The sequence below is a fragment of the Alosa alosa genome, chromosome 13, assembly GCF_017589495.1.
Source record: "Alosa alosa isolate M-15738 ecotype Scorff River chromosome 13, AALO_Geno_1.1, whole genome shotgun sequence".
NCBI classification, from domain to species: domain Eukaryota; kingdom Metazoa; phylum Chordata; class Actinopteri; order Clupeiformes; family Clupeidae; genus Alosa; species Alosa alosa.
In genome coordinates, this window is record NC_063201.1 from 22,385,723 (window position 1) to 22,402,366 (window position 16,644).

At 43.3% G+C, this 16,644-nt stretch overlaps 1 protein-coding gene across 5 annotated transcripts in view; it reads right to left on the minus strand.

Annotated features, from left to right (window-relative positions):
- Window positions 1-16,644, minus strand: part of tsnare1 (T-SNARE Domain Containing 1) — a 144,695-nt gene that overhangs the window by 52,507 nt on the left and 75,544 nt on the right. For all 5 annotated transcript variants that reach the window (XM_048262095.1, XM_048262096.1, XM_048262098.1 and 2 more), the window contains exons 9-10: window positions 7,370-7,442; window positions 115-197 (exon numbers count right to left, since the gene is read on the minus strand). In XM_048262095.1, the coding sequence (XP_048118052.1) occupies window positions 115-197; window positions 7,370-7,442 (156 nt within the window). The remainder of the gene's footprint in view (window positions 1-114; window positions 198-7,369; window positions 7,443-16,644) is intronic.

The following is a 16,644-nucleotide window of genomic DNA, read 5'->3' on the forward strand; positions in this document are numbered from 1 at the left end:
GTGTGCACCGGGGTACGGATAGAATTCACTTCTAATTGCACCAGGGTACGAATAGCATACACTGCTAATTGTACCAGGGGTACAAATAGCCTTACCCATAAAAAAACAGTGTACCTGGTGATGACTGGCCTTGGCCAGTTCCTGATTGGCCAGGTCCACGTGTGATGATGTGGTCTGGATGTAGTCCTCAATGCTATCTGTTGGTGAGAGACAGGGGGAGTTACAGTTGACTACACGCAGTCATACCACAATATGACTGGCCTCATTCTCCTCCTCATCACTGCTGAAGTGCACACTTCTAAAATCTCTCTCTCGCGCCCACTCCAGATATCTTCTGTGTGTCCTTGATCACCTTCTCCAAAGCTCTTTGAGAACATGTGAGTGTGACTTAGATACCAATATCCAGACACACACACACACACACACACACACACACACACACACACACACACACATATCCACAATTCATTCTGTCGGGCCCACAGGGACCAAAGACTGAGTCGATTCCATGCCACAGAGATATACCTGCACCTTCTTTCCAATATACTGTTGCACTCAATATGTGCACACTGTTGAACGCAGGATGCCAAGGTGGGATAATGCACATCAACTGAATCCAAATGCAACATCCAGTCCAAATATCCGGAAACATACGGTCAAGATAACTAACATTCTACATGTTTCCAAATAAACTTTCAGCATAAAAATGTAAAAATAAAACATTGTTCTCCATGGCAGGTGAAAAAAGAAATACAAAACAAAGTAAAATATACACCAGTGCATTATTCAGCAAGCAATTGTCATTTTCTTTAATGTGCCGCCTGACAGCTTAACACAATAAAACAATCAAACAGAGCAACAAACAAACACAGAATTTAGACGTGACATATCCCCAAGACATTAATTATAGTTGTGTCCCTTACTCATGCTGTGTTGCTATTAATCTCTGGCTTTTTGTAGATTTGTGTGTATATTTATATCGTATTTATTCAGTTAATATCATCCTGATAGATACGACTCCCATTGTACCAGAAACTATGCATTTTACAATATATATATGTATACTGTACCTTAAACAAAGGTTATACTTAATATAAACATAGAAGGTTTGTCTTCATTCTTGGGATTGAAAAGAAATGGCCATTTAGCTGAACATTAAAAGGAAACATTGTCCTTGTATATGGGGATGTAAATGTTGACCTCCCTCTGTCACCCTTGACAACCCTTGTGGGTGGCTACAGTGATTGAAAAACCACACACTCTACCCTCATCTAATGTCTTTGTGCCTAATAGAATGGCAAAAGAACAGCTGTTATGGAAAGCTTTCATTCATTACTACACCATAGCAGAAAAAAAAGCATAGCGTGTCCTGTCCCTATACAGTACCTTCACCGTTAACTTCAATACTGTCTTTTCAATCTCTGCTGTATGATGGGAGGGTTTATAACATAAAAAGGTCACCATATGGAAGGCATGGAGGAATAACTTGGACACACAACAACAGCAGCAACTGAGTGTGAGTGTGTGTGTGAGTGTGTGTGTGTGTGTGTGTGTGTGTGTGTGTGTGTGTGTGTGTGTGTGTGTGTGTGTGTGTGTGGTTGTGTGTGCACGTGTGTGTGTGTGTGTGTGTGCGCGTGTGTGCATGTGTGCTTGTGTGAGAGTGATGATGTAATATATGTATGATCCATTTCAGATAAACCACGATAGGTTCAGTCAGAAAGACAATGATAGGGTCAGCTACGGCACAGTCACACTGGACAATGTTTCATGCTCACAGCGTCAGTCAATAATATCATCCCAGTGTGTCCTTTTTTTTATAGACCTTTGGTTCCGTTGACTCCCCAGTCAGTGAGATGTGAGATGCACGGAGGCTTTCAGGAAATCACATATGACCACTGGCAGGAAGGGACATTGATTAAGAATCTGCTCGATAGGTCAATCAACATTTCCATGCAAAACACAGCAAGTGAGAGGGAGAGTGCAAGGGATGCCCATCTCACTGTAATGCCACTGTGGGTGAGCTATCAAAATTAAAATGAATAGATAAATAAATAAACAACAGCGAGAGAAGGAGTACTTTAACAAGCACCTGTCTATTATTGTGGAGGCCCCTGCAACTGGTTAACAGTGTTGATTCATTTCACCAATGGCCCATTGGCATTACTGAAGGCAGTGAAAGACAAAGTGAGGTCTCCAACACATTAGGACTGTCACCAACACACTGGTGAGGTCTCCAACACATTAGGACTGTCACCAACACACTGGTGAGGTCTCCAACACATTAACACTGTCACAAACACACTGGTGAAGTATCCAACACATTAACACTGTCACAAACACACTGTCAGCGATGATATGTGTTTGTTACACAGCCCTGAATGTGGCGTAGCTGACCCTATCATTGTCTTTCTGACTGACCTTGTCATTGTTCATCTGAAATGGATACATATCATGCATGCATGCACTCTCACACAAGCACACATGTACACACACACACAACACACTCAAACGCGCACACGCACACACACACAACGCACACACACACACACACACACACAGTCTTCATGTTTTCATGTTGTGCAGTTGTAGTTTTCTCTCATATTAAGAGCCATGAGCTAACCACCTTCTCAGGCTAACAGAACAGCCACAGACGACTCCAGTGACTGTCCATCTCAGCCTCCACCTAATGAAGAACCACAGCTGCTCATTCCTTAATGACCCCGAATAAACAAACATGACAAGCAGCTATCTGACAAACAACAATTCTCACTCAGAAATGCACAGTTTGACGACAGGTTGGTGCATGGACATGAAAATTTTAGAGAGGGGAAGAAAATAGGAGACCACACAACCATAAAACAAACATCCAATTAAGTATGAAAGTCAATTAGGCATTCCAGATACAGAGTTACAAAGCTTGAGAGCTATGGCGAACTCTACCTTAGTGGAATTCAATCGATCATTTGGAGCCTGCAATACAGCCTGCTTGGCTGCAGATATGACTGGATGCTCCTTTGTCTCTATCATACACAACAACAGAACACCACACACACACAGAGGGAGAGAGAGAGAGAGAGAGAGAGAGAGAGAGAGAGAGAGAGAGAGAGAAGAGAGACATATGAGTGACTAATGAGTGATTTGGGGCCAGAGTCTGTCGGTCAGCCACAGGAAGCTTCTCCTTGTATTGTGATTTCAACTGATTCCATGATAGAGCCAAAAGTGACACGTCATAAATGACCCTCTGCCCAGACACAAGTTGCAGGTGTCAGTGTGTGTCCATATTGACATAAAATTGCCATGCCAGCTCTCTGAAACATTGACCTTAAGTCACAGCCATATCACACAATTTCCAATTGAAAATGTAATAGGGTGTGAGTATAATCATACTTTCATTTAGCAGGAGATATCCAGAGTGCTGTGGAGGGCAAAGCGAACCTCTTTGTTCCGCATTGGATTCATCCATCCAGGTTGGGTTGTTCAGATTAGTCTGGCTCTGTCTCAGTGTGTTGGTATCATGGGTCATTTCCAGTCATTTGCATCTACGGGGTTTATGGATATCACGTTGAACATTCTGACTGTCTCTCTCCAATCTTACTCCCCCAACTACTGGCCATGTCACCATGACATCCTCAGTGTCACTCTATACATGCCCACCTATCACACCAGACCCATTCTTCTCTCTGTGTGTGTGTGTGTGTGTGTGTGTGTGTGTGTGTGTGTTGTGTGTCTGTGTGTGCATGAGTCTCTGTCACGATGCCGAAGTAAGAGCTTAGTCACTTCTATCTCCTACGCAAAGACACAGACACACACACACACATACAGTACACACAGGTGCACACATTATGTGGATGAACAGGACACACACACACACACACACACACACACACACACACACACACACACACACACCTCCATCTGCCTATGAAGAGTACCAATCCAAACTTCCTGGAAAAGCATATTGCCCTGCTGGTGAAATTATTCACGTCCGGATTTTAAATATGACAAATACATAGGCCAATTTACCTGTCTCTATTTAAAGTGGAGAGTGCTGTCTTTTCTTTCATTTACACTAATGGACTCTAATGGACTCTCTCTCTCTCTCTCTTTCTCTTTTTCTTTCACTCTTACTTACCAAAGTTAGTGTCAAAAATAATAGAGTTATAACAATACAGTGGGACATAAACAGTAATGCGTATATTGAATAATCAGTAGTAATAGAAATAATTAGCAATGGCTGTGTGTGTGTGTGTGTGTGTGTGTGTGTGTGTGTGTGTGTGTGCGCGCGTGTGTGTTTATTATAACATATAAAACATGTTTATAATTAACATATTGATATATGTTTTTTTGGAATTTACAGAAATAAATTGTATTACTTTTTCTTATCTTGCACAGTGTAGCACAGAGTGTTGAGACTGTACTTGACCAGGATTAGCCAAGGGTTAGCATTTCTAAGGGGGTACTTGCTTTTGTTTTTTGTAGTTTGCTAATTGGTGTTGGAGAAACAGAGCTGGACTGAGTTTGATTTGTACAGGTATGCATTTTTGTTATTTAGTTAGCTATCTTCAGTACCAGTTGACGCGGTGCCAGAGATTGGTAAATGTACACACCAGGCTAGCCTGCAGGTGTACGTCCGTACGCACTGTGCGTCACCATCAGGCTACTCAACAGCGAGAGAAAGTTTCCCCTGTGTGTGTGTGTATTCACACCAAATTGGCCTACCATACCTTCCAAACTATGCACAGTATCCCATTAGCTGCGCACGCAGGCACGCAATAGGCTACTTGTTGTTTTCTTTTACTCGGTTATCTATATATGGTTTTCAGCACACAATGTTGAGCTAATTCACAAACTCAATACTCATCATGGATATCACTAGTTTTAAACAACGAAAACAGAAAGGATGGAGGCAGCAAAGCTAGGAGTTATTCCAGATGGACAAGAACAAGGTAGGCAATTGGTGTGCTTGTCAGAACGTTAGACTGCACTAAAGCCAGACGCCACGTTACGCTTAGAACAAAACTAAAGGTAACTTTAGCCTGTATAGGGCTGTATCAAGTTGTCCAAATGAATAGGTCATTGTAGACGTTGTCGTTGTATTATTGCATGTGGATGTTGTTATGCTATGTAGGCTACTTTTTTGCTGACTGACCAATGCACGGACCTTAAACGGACAAATATTGTTCACGAGTGATTTTTCTTTTTTTTTTGCGGGGGGGTTGTGATGGGTGTGCGTACCATAGCATTAATTCCTGCAGGCGCCCCTGGTACACACTTTCCATACTCAAGTAGAAGTACAGATACTTCTGTAAAAAAGTATAAGTAGCGATTCAACTTCTTCACTCAACTAAAAGGAACAAAGTACTGGCTCTGAAAAAAAATGTACTTACTGTAAAGTATAAAAGAAAAAAAGTATCATAGCCTTTTTGAAGGACTATTTTACCAGTTGTAACCCTCTTTTGCATCTCTATTGTTATCCCATCCATTTAGGTTAAAATCAGCCGTGATGTAGGGAAAGCTCACAATGACCTCAAATGACAATTGATAACTCGCCTCAAATCCATTAACACAAAAGTAATAAGACAGTTTTGACATTGTAAGGAGTAGAAAGTACAAATATTTCTGTGAAAATGTAAGGGAATAAAGTAAAAAGTTGTTAGAAAAATATATACTGTACTGTACTCTCGTAGTCCAGATAACTGAAAATGCTACTTAAGTACAGTAATTAAGTATTAACTTGAGTGTGTTTTTGGGACTGGCATTGAGATGCGTCCAGAATTTAAACACATAAGGCTGGTGGATAATGTTCTAATTCCCTATATGCATTGTTGAGAGTTCTTGTTTCAACTTCTGTTATAGTGTTGTTCACAACTTTTAGTTTTAAAAATGTTTACAGTTTGAACTCTCTCTCTCTCATTAACACACACACACACACACACACACACACACACACACACACACACACACACACACAAACACACACACACACACACACACACACACACACACACACACACACACACATACACGGTATATGGCCCTGTGGGTTGTTTTGCTGACCCTTCTCCCACCTCTTAAATCCTGCCACGTACTCTCCATAAACTCGACATCCTCCTATAAAACTGTGCCCTTCAGCATCTTCAGCTGTGGTTCAGCTGGAGCACAGCTGGGAAAAAAGGTTTCCCATCAAACAAGAAAGAATGAGAAATAACATAGAAAACAGCAAGCATTTGCGGGGAAATCCTTCACTTTTTGATTTACCCTGCACTGCCAAGCAGGACTGCTCTGGCTTTTTCCCCTTTCCCTGATTTTTTCTTCTGTAAGAGAAAGGGCTTGGGAGAAATTATGCTTTTGCTTTAATGTTTCAGAGAGAGAGAGAGAGAGAGAGAGAGAGAGAAGAGTGGAGGGGAGGAGGTGGAGGATAGAGGATGACTTTGACCATTACAATGATAAAGCTCAAACGTTCTCTCTTGTTCTCTCCTGTTCTCTCCCAAATCTCGTTCCAGAAAGGGCAAAGTGGACCAGTAATGTGCTTAATCATATATTTGCCTTTGGATCTAAGTGCTGTGGCTCCTAAGATGAGAGGATGTCATTAACCACTCAACAAAAGTTACCCAAAGATTGTCGTTTAATTCTTTATAAGTTGTAATAATTTCCCAATGCCTGGTCATTCTCCTTAATAAATGTTAAGTGCCTTAGGTATTTTAAAACCGGTCCAAAGGCACTACATTACTCCGCTTGACTTTTACTATTTTGCCCTCTCTCATTCTCCCTTTACATTTCTTTTGTATTCTTACCATATCCCCCCCTCTCTCTCTCTTCTCTTGTATTCTCCCCATACCCCCCTCCCCCACACACTCTGAGGAAAGGCGCTGCTCTGGAGTAAAGTTGGTCGTCTTCAAACTCCATTCCCTGCTGAATAGAGGTGCAAGGCGTGCAGGATTAATTATACAAGCGTGACCACAGAAGAATGCAGCGCTTAGACATCATCAGGTACTACAGAGGAAGTGAACCTCTGGCACCTGGGAAAAAAATATTCAGTTAATGAGGCACAGTGAGTAGGTAAGAGCACAGAACACTCACACACATTCAGTGTTAGATGCAAACCCACACACACACACACCTAGGCTTGCAACCACAGGCACATCACATGGATCACATTGATCACATGGAGTTGTGGAGTTTATCATAAGGGGGAAAAAAGGGGGTCATCACATCTCCTGGTGGCTTCAAGTTCCCTCTTCATCTCTGGGTGCCACAGACACACACACACACACACACACACACACACACACACACACACACACACACACACACTCCGACAAAAACACATACAGTATACCCAAACACCCACACAAACAACGAGTCTTACCTATGGTGTCTCCTTGCTCGTGCACCATGCTGGCCAGTTCCTTCATGATGGTACTCACATCCAGTATGTCTTTCTGTGGACACAGTCAAGTGGAAAGACTTCATTTAGACTGGGCAGACCTCTGACACTAGCATGCAGCGGACTATACGGCCAACTCAAGCTCAACGGAGACATTCAGTTAATTCAGGGTGACGGGGCACAACCACATATAAGCACAATGTCCTTTTTATGGCACATTGCTAGGACATTTATGGCCATCCTTTTGGCATTTATACAGTATCATAATTTATGGTCTATGCCATGGCACCTATAGTGGTTTTGCAGTGTTTCCCATACATTGACTTATTTGTGGCGGCCCACCACAATACCAACATTGACCACCACACAATGATTTTCCAGGTTGTACTAAACTGTGCTTGAATCTGGTTAGCATCATAACCACACTGTGCTAATTGTTAAAAACTGTTGTATTCAAGTTAATTCTGCAAACCAAACACCACAAATGGAATTCAATTCTGTGGGAAACACTGTTTTTTTATAATGCAATACCAATTTTGTTCTCATGTGAAGTGAATATCTTGATTAAGTTCCTCTCTGAACACTAAAACTCCTGGCTTAATTCATTAGCTTGTCTGAAATATGTGATCGTACAGTACTGTATGTAATGAATAAAAAGCACACAGAGCTCGCAGAGACATCAGTGATGGATGGACAATTCTTCTACACCATCTTGAGAGGCATTCTGTACATGTAGCAGCCCAGAGCAACATAGTGCTCTAGCGTGCACACACACACACACACACACACACACCACATATGCACACACCCCACGTCTGTCTATCTTCCCCTGCAGGACCCCCCTCGGCTCTGCACCAGCCCCTCAATCCAAAACTGCCCCCCCATGCACCCCCGCCACTCAGCCATTTATCACAGGTGTCTGCAATTGTTCTGCAATTCCGGTTCCTGGCAAATAGCATCTGGCTGGAGCCAAGATGGCCTCCAGCAGCACCTGAAGCCATGAAGCCAGGCTAAAGACTCCCCACAGCCCAAGTCCCTGGGGAGTCCTCTCTACGAAAGAGAAAAAATGAAAACATTTATTTGAGCCTGGCAGTGTTGCCGGATGGATCTGAATGAAGGATGACGCCAACACTGAAGGAAAAGTGGAAGGGAGAGATAAGTGAGTGTGTGTGTGTGTGTGTGTGTGTGTGTGTGTGTGTGTGTGTGTGAGAGAGAGAGAGAGAGAGAGAGAGAGAGATAATGTGTATGTGTTCAGATAGGTATACAGTATGTGTGTGTGTGTGTGTGTGTGTGTGTGTGTGTGTGTGTGTGTGAATGCATACATGCGTGCATGTGTGACAGATAGAGAGCAAGAGAGAGAGAGAGAGAGAGAGAGAAGTGTTTGTGTATGTGCATGCCTATGTGTGACTGGTGACTGCGTGTGGTGTGTGTGTGTGTGTGTGAGAAAGAAAGTGTGAGTGGGCAGTGTGATAGACAGCCAGTGATGTGCAGACAGTGCTGACCCCATGCCTGAGGGAGACTGGGCAGCCCCGGAGGCCAAAGATGCTGGATGTGTGTGCTTCTCTACATATTTCATACAGTCCTGGGCCCATTCAGCTATATTTAGATATGGGCCCCTCTGCCAGCCAACACAGTGCATAAGTGTGAGATTTTGGTTTGGTGGTGTATGCGTGTGTTTGTGTGTGTTGTGTGCATTTGTGTGTGTGTGTGTGTGGGTTGGGGTGGTTCACGTGCATATTCATTCAATGGGCATTCAGAACGGTTATAATTTATTTATGAGGGAGACCTCCCACCCTGCAGTGAGAGCACTTTTTCCTCGATATCCACAAACACTGACCATCTGTGCTGCCAACAGAAGCCCTTCAATTCCACAAGGTACTGGTGGCGGTCAACCTGTTTAGCAGTTACTCATGAGAGACAATGTAACAGGGCACTCTTACACTATCAATGATTTAAAAGGACCATCAAGTTGGAAAATACTGGTATTTGAATTGTGCTTATGCATGCACTGGGTACATATGGACACATTGGGTTTGTATGTATTTACCTCAAATTCCCTCTGCAGCACTTGCATTGCCGTTCCAATTAGCACCTCAAAGATAGAGTTATTTTGAGACATGTTTTGGAAATTTGTTGAGAATCTAATACAAATCTAGTTGTTTTTCCTCTGTACATGCATGCACACAAATGAGCAATCATACACTCTCCCTTCATCTGAGGCAATGCAATGAAAAGAAAGAAAGAAAATGTTGTAACAGCAACTCGATACTACATATGTCAGTCACAGCTCTTCCTTTGGCCTCCATAAGTTGACAAGTCCCACTGCTTGTCTCCATGCTGTCAGATTGTACACCACTTATACTTGTGTTGTCTGCACCCATGTGGGAAGTAAGCAAGGGCAGTAAAAACATAAACACAACAAAAAGGCTGGAAAGAGAAGGAGAGATTACAGATGGAACAGGCCTATAATGTGGCTCATTAGGCGAGGTGGTGGCAGAAGTGTCCTTTGGTTTCATTAGAGGGAATTCGACAGGGGCTTCGACAGACTGGCATTGGTGATGGAGGAGGAGGAGAGAGGGTGGTGCACAGACAGGTGGTGATGGAGGAGGAGGAAGAGGAGAGAGGGTGGTGCACAGACAGGTGGTGATGGAGGAGGAGAAAGGAGGAGGAGGAGGAGAGAGGGTGGTGCACAGACAGGCGTTGGTGATTGAGGAGGAGGAGGAGGATGAGAGAGGGTGGTGCACAGACAGGTGTTGGTGATGGAGGAGGAGAAGGAGAGAGAGTGTGATGGTGTACAAATGGAGGGATAGTGAGAGGAAGTGATGTGGGGCAATTAAAACTGCAAGATGATAAGAACCAAGCCGTGTCTGGAAAGCAAGTTATCAGGGCCAGAGAGGACACTGTGTGTAGGACACTGTGTGTATGTTAGTGTGTGTGTGTGTGTGTGTGTGTGTGTGTGTGTGTGTGTGCGTGTGTATATGCATGTGTGTGTGATACAGAGTGAGAGAGAAAGTGCAAAGAGATTCGCTTTAACAGTCATCCTGAAAGGACACCATCCCCCTTCACCCCAAGCGGAAGAAAATAAAAGAAAAACAGATTCAGTGTGACCATTTCACACCATGGGGCTTGCCATCCTCTTCCCCTCGCTGCCCGCCTGCTCACCCGACCCCTGTGCCCAGCGCTTGGCACCACGCCAGCAGAAAGCTCATGCCACGTGTTTGTTTGTGCTGGCCGACACATTCCAGTATGCTGTGACCTTGAAAACACCCTACAGTTTATCTATCGAGATGACAAAAAAAAGCTAGCCCCATCATTTGTGCACACACACACACACACACACACACACACACACACACACACACACACGCACATGTGACACACACACACACACACACACACACAGACTTACACACACACACACACACACACACACACACACACACACGTCACACACACACACACACACATACTCGTGTCTTGTATTTTCAATAAGAGCCTTACAAAAGTTCCCCTCCGGCAGACAAGGAAAGGATGTCTTTAACTAGACGGGATGCTCATGACAGTTAGGAATGCAGCAGGATTCACTGGCAGAATACAGAGAGCATTCAGAGACATCAGACATGTGGAAGAACACTAGTCAACTCTGCTCCGCTGTGATCCCATCAATGGAGGCTGAACAAAGGAGCCCTGATGTGTGTCAAATGAGTGTGTGTGTGTGTGTGTGTGTGTGTGTGTGTGTGTGTGTGTGTGTGTGTGTGTGTGTGTGTGTGTGTGTGTGTGTGTGTGTGTGTATGACAAGAAATGCTAGCACTGATGTTCTATCAAAAGGATCACAGACACATTCAAATACACTACCAAACCATGGCTTCTATTAGCAAAAGTCAAAGCTCAAGAAAAGACAAGGAATGTTATCCTTGGTTTGTGTTTGTCTTTGTGGTGCATTTGTGAAATAGGAAAACCAAATGCATTAACAAACCACAAAACACATTTTGTTCTCAAAAATCAGGGCCAAACGGAGGCTCCAGTTGATGACTTGCTTGTTCCATATGTAACAGCCACTCCATGCCACTCCAAGCCCTCCAGCAATTGTATGCGGTGTGGCCCTGTGCTGAATGCTAAAGCCCTGCTGGGGGAGAGGGCAAATCCAGTAGAGGATGTGATAAAGGGGCAGGGGGGTGGGGTAGGGGGGCACCTAGCAGATGGATGTGGAGGTGGGATGGAGCCCAGAAAGAAAACAAGAAAACACAAAAGGGAAACACCTCAGCCTTCATTGACGGAAGAGAAACCTAGAGACTCTGACGGAAGAGAATCTAGAGACTATACTGTACATATCTAGAGATAGATAGATAGATACTTTATTGATCCCTAGGGGAAATTCAAGGTCACAGTAGCATACAGACAACATACACACACACATTCACTAACAGAGCCGAAGGACTAGCAACAAGCAAAGACTATCTTTAAAGAGCTATATCTACTAACCAGGTAATTTTTCACGATTCTAACGAGATGTATCCGGGTCGACGAGACCTGAAGTTGCAAGCCTGGTTTTCCGTCTGAGACCTGCTAACCAGCTATGCTAAGGCTATGCTAGGTGAACGATTCCCCTATTACAAGTTTGTTTACCATTAAATTGACTTCAAAGCTGTTATATTAAGATAAAAAATGTGTATTTGCAATTATATGTATACGATTAGCCTAACTGTTCTAGGGAAAATATAAAATTCAAACCCTGATTACAATCTGCCATCAAACACGTGAAGTAACCACTGACAACATTGAAGCACTCAGAGTGGACTAATTGTTCTTTTAAAACGTTTTGTGAGTCATGCTGCAGTAAAGTAGGCTGGGACAAAGTTAGTTTCAGTAGGCGTTAGCTAAACCTGCAGCTGTCTAAGTACTGTAGGTTAATTTCACAACTCTTTAAAAATATACCAGTATATTTTTATATAACAATATGCCGCCTGGCCCTAACCTACACACAACTGCATACATGTACACTAGCAGACACACACACACACACACACACACACACACACACACACACACACACACACACACACACACACACACACACACACACACACACACACCATGTACAATAGGCCGAAACATTAGATTAGTTGATGCAACAGAGGAAGGATGGATGGAGGGGGGCTGAGCAAGGAGGTGTGTAGGAAGCTGAGAGATACACACAGAAATGGATAGAGAGTGAGAGAGAGAGAGAGAAGGTAAAGTAAGGCAAGGGGAGAGAGAGAACAAAACTGATGAAAAGAAGAGAATAAGAGTGTGGGTGTGGAAAGGTGTATAAACGTGTTTGACAAATGACATTCTGAGTCATGGGTATTTTTGGAGAGATTATTCCTAGACTGGGAGGAAGGTAGGTATTGTAGGCAAAAAAAAGTTTTTTTTTGGATGATTTCCATTTTCCGCTATTTACTGAGCCACCATGACGTCTGCTCAATCATACCGTAACAAAATGTCAGTTAACGTTTGAACCTGCTCGTCTGCCATTACTCATTTAATTGCTTCTCCTCTGCCGACCTGTAGTGCGGTGTGTGTGCAAGTGCACGGTGAATCGTGTCCGCGGTGCATGCGCACGAGCTGTAGAGAAACTGCAATTGTGTGACTGTGAGGGGAACAAAGACGAGAGGAGCAGTGTGCTGAGAAGACTTGCACAGGGCACCCTGAGGGTGGTGCGGCAGCCATTCTCTTTTCTTGTTTCTCTGCAGGTGTGCACTGTGCATCCACCTGTTGGAGATGAGAGAGGTCTCTCCACCTGTGTGTGTGTGAGAGAGAGAGAGAAGGAGAAAGAGAAAAAAGCAGAGGGAGAGTATGTGTGTGTGTGTGTGTGTGTGTGTGTGTGTGTGTGTGTGTGTGTGTGTGTGTGTGTGTGTGTGTGTGTGTGTGTGTGTGTGTCCAGATTGTGCCTGGAGAAATGATGTACTTCCCCTCCCATTTTGGCATATTCCCCATCATACACTGTCAACACCTGTCACATCAGCCTCTGCGTTAACCCACCACACACACACACAAACACAACACACACACACACACACACACACACACACATACACTCTTTTCCTCATTCCCCTGGCTGGCATTCTACTCTCTTTTCTCACAGTGAAATGGAAGTGAATGCTGTTCTAAACCTGGCCATGAAGAGAAGAAAAAAAAGCCAGCAAAAAATGTGGAACTGGCAACACAGGGAGTGATTCATCCCTAAGGGTTTTGTTATTTGCATTACACACAACATACCTATTGAGAAGCTTAACTTCGCTAAAACTGTACAAGTTAATTCTTGAAAACCAGCAGGAAACATCCTCTCCATAAGATTCTTCTTTCACGCTGGATTGTCACTTCATTTCCGATTCGCATTTTCAGACTTGCATAATTATGACACATAAAAAAGCCTTAAAAGTAGCCCTACTATTTTAAGAGTTGGTGCATTTAGAGGCCTGTCAGTTTGATTGCACATAATTAACGAACATATCATCATTTCTGATCTATAAACATTTGTTTCCTCTACTGATGTTTCCATGACGCCAGTCATGATTCAACTGTGTTTCCATTCAATTGTGCCCATATCTGAACCAAACCTTCTGCAGATGCAGTAAATTATGATTAAAGACCAGTGACACATATAGGTTATGCAATTAGCCACAAGTTTGGTATATTTCATGTAAAAAGACACTGAATATACTCTCTTCTGATTGGCCAAGCCACTTGTTCCCGCTGTGCTCTCCACTATACCTCTATGCCAGTCTTTGTGTGTTTGTCATGTCAAAGCTCTGCTGATGGAAGGATATGGTGCTTATGAATGCCAGCATCTCCACAGGCAATTTTGTATAGAGCTTGTAAAAAGCCACAAAAAGCCCCACACACCTGTGACATCTGGTCAGTCTTTTTTATAGGCACTGGGGAAACAACCAGTAAAAAGCTGACAGTTATCAACTAGCTCTAACTCTTAAGTATTTGTCAGCTAACTATCAGCAAACTCTACCCCATATTCAACTAGCATTATACTGTAATTCTATTCCATAACCTACTTTGATGTCTGAATCTGTTGGATTTCTTAATGTCAGTAGACTTTTCAATATAATTAAATATATAAACAAAGTTATTCTTAGGAATGACAACTCAAGGCCATTAGAAACACCATAATGGTAATTATGAATTGTCTTCATGAAATGTAGTGAAGTAAAAATCTAAAACAGCTGACGTTACTTAATCAGTAGACTTTTACAAGTTTGTTGGTACTTCCAATTATAATGCAATTAATCAATACATGCCAAATAAATGAAAAAATATCAAAATAAACTGGCATGTCTACACTGGAATATGCCTTCATAAATTGTATATTGTACACACAGACCTGTAGCAAACCAGGTTCCTGGGGGACTGTCATGTCATGCCTCAGCTGGAGGCCAGTGAGGTGATGGAGTATGCACTAAATACCGTACAGATGGTGATGTTAAACAGTATTCCATATGGCTAATGGAATCATGCCCTTTCACCACCACAAGCTTTCAAAGAACACTGAGAGAGGAAAGAAACACACACACACACACACACACACACAGTAAGAAATAGATAATCATACAGTGACTGTGGCAACGCCAGGAGACATTCAGTTTACCTTAATCAATGACGAAAATGACTGTTGACGCAGAATAGACAACAACAAGTGATATCCACTCTGGCGCCTTACATTATCATGTTTAAAAGAACAGTACAGATATCACACAGGGTCATGATGCAGACGTAGAATCATACTTTTAGTGTCAAAGTGACCCACTAGTGAGAAATGCAGAACATTAATCCACATACTGAATATTGGGCCCAATGCTGCACATTAAACCAACATATTAACGTATTGGACATAATGTTCAATTCCATTTTCTCTCAACACACACACACACACACACACACACACACACACACACACACACACACATGTGCATGCACATACACAAACACACACTGTAAAAAGTTAGACAAAGGGAGCAGGTCGGCTGTAGTGACCATTGAAGCCATGAGGAGATTGAAATGTCAATCATCCTCATGCTCCAATTACTGGTCGTCAGTTCGAACAATGGCAAAGAGAAATGACTCTGGTTCTAACACAGCTTACCGCTGAGGACGCAAAGAGCCTGCCTTGCTGCCTTGCTCCCTCGCTGCCTTGCTACCTTGGTCCCTCGCTGCCTTGCTACCTTGCTCCCTCGCTGCCTTGCTGCTTTGTCAGGCCTGTGAGCCAAGGCCTACAGGTCAGTGTAATCACTGGGGAGTATGAGCTACATGTATACTGTAAACAAGAGCTCTGATAACTCTGCAAATAAACTGAGTTGAAAAAGAAATATGTCTAATCATTGTTAAAACGAAAAAAAAGAAACAACCTGATATGTGGTGTGTGGAGTTTTTGATTGCTGTCAACAGGCAGCATGTGTTTGCCTAGAGCTCACCTGTGCAGGACAAAGCGACCAGCTGTGTGCTGTGCAGGTTGGGAGACTATGCCGTCCCCATCACCAGTTCTGAGACTACAATCGATTGGGCGAGCCTCCCGCACCTGCCAACTCTGGTTGGCCATCGCGCCTCATTTAAAAATGCAGCACGTGTTGTGCCACTCACTTCACAGTTTTAGAGGGAGGGCTCACGTGAGCACCATGTCTCACAATGTTTTACAAACAGTTTTCCCATCAGCCTAATTAAAGCAAGCCGGGTGTGAGAACATCTCAAGACATGTTTGTTAAATTTGCATCATAATTATTATTTTTTATTTTTGGGGAAGAGGGGGGGGTCGCGTTCTAGATCAAAGTGGTTCCTTTTGGCTGTGAGGCGCAGACGACTCAATCAGTGCCGTGCATCCAAATCAAAAGCTTAAGCACGTCTGCAGAACTCCACCAGAGAACATGTGGAAAACGAGTGTGTGAAGTTGCTACGATGAAAGTGAAGAATAGCATAGCGGGAGGGAGGTACAGAAGGGCAGATGGATGGATGGATAGAGAGAGAAAGGAGAAGAAAGAGAGAAATGGGGAGAAGGGTAAAAAGCAGTGTGTAACTGAAACAAATTCAAAGTAAATTGAGGCAGATGGCAGAAATGTGGCGTAAAACTTCCTCTCATGTGTTTTTTCCCCTCTCTGGAGAGCTCCCTTTACTTCTCGTTTGCTTTTCTCACGCTCAAGACAATATTCCACTCTCTCTTTTCTCCTTCACACACACACACACACACACTCCCACATCCTCCCGCATCCTCACAC